This window comes from Chinchilla lanigera, unplaced genomic scaffold (genome assembly GCF_000276665.1).
Source record: "Chinchilla lanigera isolate Chin_1 unplaced genomic scaffold, ChiLan1.0 scaffold00015, whole genome shotgun sequence".
Taxonomy (NCBI): domain Eukaryota; kingdom Metazoa; phylum Chordata; class Mammalia; order Rodentia; family Chinchillidae; genus Chinchilla; species Chinchilla lanigera.
The window spans coordinates 14,038,871-14,044,870 of NW_004955416.1; the positions used below are offsets into that span (position 1 = coordinate 14,038,871).

A 6,000-nucleotide genomic window follows, 5' to 3' on the forward strand; every position below is an offset into this window, starting at 1 on the left:
TCCGAGATGCCTGTCCTCATGGTGGGCGGGAGCCTCCTGCCCACAAATGACAGGCCCCCGCGTTTAGTTTCTTGGGGCCCCTCACTGCTCCAGCCAGTGTGGAGCGTGGATGAGTGGATTTGGCCAGAGTCCAGCCTGAGGACGGGACGGCCAGGGCTGAGAGCGTCCGAAGGGCCTGGTTTGGGGATGGGTGTGGCGGGCAGGTGGGCGCCTTCCCGCTGGGAGCGCACAGGCTGACCGCGCCTGTTTATTCACTCAAGTGTCCGAGAGCTTGCTGTGTGCCCCGGTGCTAGAGCTCCAGGGGGTACCTAAACAACCGCACTTGCAGCTGCGGAGCTCGCCTCCAGTGGAGGGCAACTAGGCTGAAAAGGGCGCGGGCGCAAACACCGCAGGAACGAGGAAAACCTCGCGGCGCATTCGTGTGGCCTGCAGATCACGCCAGACTGACAAGCCGCCCTCGGGGCCGGGTGCGGTGGGGCCTGGCGGGTGCGTCCCTTACATCCTACGGTCCGCAGCGGCGGACAGCTTGCCTGCCTTGGCCTCCTCTGGGTCTCCGGGCGTCCTCGGGACTTCCCGACGTGCGTGGAAGTGACGCAGCGCTCCTACTGCGGACGACCGCGGGCGGAAGCACCTGGCAGATGCCTTGTTGGCGGCCCCGCCTGTTTGGGCGGGGCCAGCTCGTGTCCCGCCCACCGTCTCTCCCACCCCGGTTCGCCAGGGGCCGCTGTTGGCGCTCATGAGCTAAGCGCCGGTTGGCGGAAGTGCCTCTCTGGCCGGCGCTTTATAGGCTTCGCTTGTGCTTCCTGTTTCCTTTTTCCCGGGACCCGACAACATGGTAGGTATCTCTGCTTCTGGCCTGTGTCGCCCTCAATCGTCCTCCATCCGCGGCTCCTGGCTCACGAGAGTATCTCTGGGCCCTATGGACACGGACCCCAGAGGGCTGAGGCCGTCCAGCGCGGCTCGGGGCTGTGCAGTTCCAAGGCCCGGCCCGGGACTGCCCTCTCCCCCGCCGCCTGGCAGACTCGATGACGCTGTCTGGTCCCCCCGCAGGGCCGCGTCCGCACCAAGACAGTGAAGAAGGCGGCCCGGGTCATCATTGAAAAGTACTACACGCGCCTGGGCAACGACTTCCACACTAACAAGCGCGTGTGTGAGGAGATCGCCATCATCCCCAGCAAGAAGCTCCGCAACAAGATAGCAGGGTGAGTGAGCGGACGGGGCCGAGTCCGCGCCCGCCTGCAGCTCGCCGGGGCGGCCTTAGCGTGCTGTCTCACCGGCGGTGCTACCGCGTCTGGGAGGCCGACGTGGGATCCCAGGCCTCCGAGCCTGGCTGCTCCCTGTCAGCTTTAACGTCTTGTTTCTTTACTTTGCCGTTGCTCCAAAAGCTATCGGGTGTATTGCAGGAAACTCTCAAGTGTATGGTGAGACCGAAATAGTGCTAAATTATGTCTCTTGGTGGCCGGGCGTGGTGGCACACGCCTGTAATCCCTGCACACAGGAGGGCAGTTTGGGCTAGCTACATAGTGAGTTCCACAATAGCCTAAGCTACACAAAGAGACCCTGCTCACCACCACCCCCAAAAAAACCCAAGAAATTGTGTGCGTTCTGTGGAGGCTTCGGTAAGCTTTCAAGAGAGTTTAAGTAATGTAGAGAAGAACCGGAGGGTTGGGAATGCGCCCCTCTGTAAGTAGAGGTTCCTTGCGTGTGCACTGTTCTTACGGTGATCCTCTCCCTTTTTACTGGGGAAAAGAACTAAAACTGGCCTTGCAGGGTCCAGGGGTTCTGGGTACCAGTGGCATTGACGCGCGTTCTCCCTGCTCTTCCTCGGCCATGTGCACCTGCAGCTATGTCACACATCTGATGAAGCGGATTCAGAGAGGCCCTGTGAGGGGTATCTCCATCAAGCTGCAGGAGGAGGAGAGAGAAAGGAGAGATAATTATGTCCCTGAGGTAAACTTTCTGGATCTTTGGCTTCCAAAAGGACTTCAGCTGCGTCTGGGAAGGGCTCTTGAACACACACAAAAGTCTGCCTGGTTTTTAGCCTCCTGCCTTGTTAGGACCGAGTTGTGTCCGTTCACCTGAGCGCCTTGGTGACACTTGGTGGATTCCCTCTTGTTCTGGCTTTGTTACCTGCCCCAGCAGTGTTCTGAAGTGTAAGCCTAGGCTTAGGCTTTTTGAATACTGAGTAGGAAGGCAAAGCCACAACAGCTTCCTGGGCCTGGTGTCACACTAAAAGACGTGCTTTCGCTCACCTTGTGAGAGCCTAACCCCCGGGGGAGGAGAGGGGTAGGGAGCATGGTTCATGTTTTGGGCCTTTCTCCTAGGTCTCAGCTTTGGATCAGGAAATCATTGAAGTAGATCCTGACACTAAGGAAATGCTGAAGCTTTTGGTGAGTGTGTGCTGGATTCTGTGGTCAAGACCCCTCACTGGTTATCTGTAATACTAGCAGCTATCACTAATGTCAAGGCCAACGCTGCTCCAATGCTAAAGGGCAGAGTGGCGAATCCCATCTACACTGCTGACCACTGAACCACACTGCCTTTAAAATGGAGTCAGGTACTGCGTGCCCTGAGATTACTTGGCCACAAGGTAATAGTGCTCACATCTAGTGGGTGCTTCTGTAGCATCTAGGACCACCTGTCCTATCCTGGTTCCTTCAGTTAACTGCCTTAGGTTCTGTGGCCTCTTTATGTGTCCTGTCTGTTGAGCCCTAGCTGTCCATCTTCCCTGTCCCTGGTTTCCTGGGAGACTGCCTGTGGTTTCAGTCCCGATCCACACCAGGCGCCATTTAAGTGGCTCAGATAGCTTTGGGGGAGTCTGGGGATGTTTGTCCTGTGAGTTTGTTTGCCCTTTGACTTGGTAAAAGTAACATGAGCTTCAAAGTCAGCATGCTGTTGATAATTTTGGGCTATTTCATTAAATTGTTCAAAAAGATAAAGAACAAAATGAACTGTGGCCCTGTCACCCAGCCTGAGAAAAACAGTACAGCTAAACCTTCCTATGGATTTGTTTTTCTCTCTGAAATAACCCCTGTTGTGAGGGCAGCTTGTGTGTTGGTTGGTTGGTTGGGTGTTTTGGTAGTCAGGAAATCCAGGGCCTCTCACATACTAGGCAAACACTGCACCACTGGGCGGCATAAAACAGTATTCAGGTTTAATTTACAGTGTTGGCACTTGGGACGAATAAGTGGGTTTGGGGTTACAGTTGAGCGCTCGGTCTCTGAAGAGTTCACTATCACTGCCCTGGGTGCTCACTAAGTGGGCGTGCATGAACTTACGCCTTCCCTGTGCTTTGAGTTAATTTAGATTGTGTCTCCTGCAGTGTAAATGCTTTGTCAGTTGTTACAGTATTGTTTATAGTGACTGAACTGCACATGTAGTACAGCTGCAGTTTTTTTCCGGATGTTTTTAGTCCACAGTTGGCCAAGTCCATGGCCGTGGCATGGTAGGAGTAACTATTTCCAGAGACAATGAGTTTTGTCATAGAGGGTATTTGGTAGGTGGGTACAATTTTTGGTTGTTTTTATTAGGGTCTCGCTATATAGTTTAGGCTGGCTTTGAGCTTGAAGGTATTTCCTACCTCAGCCTCGTAAGTGCTAGGGTTAGAGGCATGCGCCACCATGGCTGGCCTGGGTAAAACTTCCTTCAACAGAGCTCACACATCTGTGGCCTGGCCTCGCATGGGTAAAGGCTGGAGATGCTAAGCCAGGCTGGGTGACTTGCTGAGGTTGTGTCTCAGACTAAAGTTTGTTTAAAAGACAGAGGGGGCAGGGTGTAGTTAGTTAGAAGGCTCTAGGTTTATCCCCCAGCACTGCTGGAAAGGGGTACTGCAGAGCCCACCATGATGCCAGGCTGGCAGCAGCTGCAGAGCTCAGCCCGCACAGCTCACTCTGCATCTGTTCTGTTGCAGGACTTCGGCAGCCTCTCCAACCTGCAGGTCACACAGCCTACCGTCGGGATGAATTTCAAAACGCCACGTGGAGCTGTTTGAATCTTTTTGCTACGCTGTCATATTGTCAATAAATTCGGGACAATAGCCTTGCCTGTGTTGTTGATGGTGGTCGGAGGTGGAGCAGTAGGGGCCTGCTGAGCCAGAAGGACTGGGTTCACATCCCTCACGCAGAGCAGGTGTGGACCTGTCACAGACACAGTGCAGCCTCTTGGGCTCTGAAGAATCCAGGTGTGGGCTACACCACCCGCCCCCAAGTATGATGGGTGTTTGAGGCTGGGCTTTGTGTCTGTGGTTGAGCCTGGAGTACAGGAGAGTGGGCTGGTGGGTTTTTGTTTGGTGGTTTGGGGGGTGTTGGTTGCTGGGGTATTTTTTGGCACTGGGGATTGGAACCCACAGGTACTCTGCTACTTCACTACATCCCATCCCCATCTTTGGATTTGAGGGTCTCCTAAGTTGCCCAGGCAGGACTTGAACTTGTGATCATCATATCTCAGCCTCCCAGAGTGCAGGGAGTCAAGTGTGTACTACCACCATGTGTTCCCCTTCCTGGCTTCACATTTGAGCTTCCCCCTACCATCACCCTAGTACTGCGCCCCCCACTGCCAGGTCCCAGGAGATGCCCTGCAGGGGGGCAGGAGGACCAGGTAAGGTTTCTGGTTCCCCTGGGAGCAGCTCCTGAACTGCTGCCCTGCCCTCAATGGGTTGCCAGCTCTGGACTTGGGCCTCTGCTGAAGCTCTTCACCTTCCCATGACCTGAGCTCCAGCCCTACACTGAACATATCTTACAAGTACGTTTGTAGTGTGCTTTTGATAAGAACCGTGAGAAGTATAAACAGCAAAGCTAATGAGTGCAAGTTCCCCCTATATTTAATGGCTGCTCAGTTTGCATGTTAACTACCGTGTTCCTGTTCGTTTCTGCGTGCACATACTTCGATGCATTTGAAGCCTGAGTTGGAGGTGTGTTGTTGACCCCCGTGTTCTCTTCAGCCACAGTGCAGTCCTTGAAATCACGAAATTTAACATGCAGTACAATTATCCATAATTGCCCGGATGTCTTCTATAGGTAGTTGTTCCCCACTTGTATCACATCTGGCTTTCATGTTCCTTCAGCCTCTTTACCATGACTGATGTCAGGTTTTGAAAAATAGTGGGCTGATTGTTCTGTAGAATGTCCTTCAATCCAGGCATGTTTGATGTTTTCTCATAAAAGCCGCATGTGATGGTGCACATGTGTAATCTTGGCTCAGTCGGCTGAGGCAGGAGGATGGCTGTGAGTTGGAGGCTGGCCTGAGCTATAGCAAGACCCTGTCCAAAAGAAAATCTTTTTGAGACGGTCTCACTATGTAGGCTCTCGAACTTGCTTTGATCCACCTGCCACAGCCTCCAGAGTACTGGGATTACAGGCCTGCTTCACCATGCCAGGCCCCAAGTTTCCGTCTAGTTTGCAGGAATCCCCGAAAGGCCACCGTTCTCGGCACGAAGCATGCGCTGAGACATGTAGGTTTCAGTTTGTCACGTTTGGGATTTACTTGGAACACTCAGAAGGTGCACCTTCACTGTAAATTTGCTCTTTCCCATGTGTTTCGTTTTTTGTTTTGTTAGCAGCACTGAGATTGAGCCCAGCACTAAGCTACATCCCCAGCTCCCTTTTTGAGCTTGTCTCACCAACTTGTCCAGGCTGGCATCAAACTTTTGGGTCTTTCTGCCTCAGCCTTCTGAGTGGGATTACAGCCCACGCAAGATGTTTGGAGGCTAAGTATCCTCGCCGCTAGCTTTTTTCCCCAGAGGGTTGGCATCCATCGCTACTCCAAGACCAGGCCTTCAGGTTTGCCTTCTACAACCAGGCTGCTCTGCCAGCCTCATTTATTTGCAGCTGACTTGTTTTGAGTGTGGGGAAGGGGCGTTCTCAGCAAATGCTCGAGTATTTTAAATACTTAATGGAAGCCACGTGTGGTGGCACCCGCCTGTAATCCCAGTTCCTGGGGAAGCTGAGGCCAGAGGATTGCAAGTTCCAGCCATGCCTGGCCAATTTAGCAAAACCCTGTTAT

At 53.5% G+C, this 6,000-nt stretch overlaps 1 protein-coding gene across 1 annotated transcript; it reads left to right on the top strand.

The window, feature by feature from the left end:
• Positions 1-725: 725 nt before the first annotated feature.
• Rps17 (ribosomal protein S17) lies at positions 726-4,038 on the top strand. Its single transcript, XM_005381484.2, has 5 exons — positions 726-835; positions 1,051-1,202; positions 1,845-1,950; positions 2,325-2,390; positions 3,911-4,038. Exons 1-5 carry the CDS (start codon positions 833-835, stop codon positions 3,989-3,991), a joined length of 408 nt encoding a protein of 135 aa, XP_005381541.1. The 5' UTR covers positions 726-832; the 3' UTR covers positions 3,992-4,038.
• Positions 4,039-6,000: the final 1,962 nt, after the last annotated feature.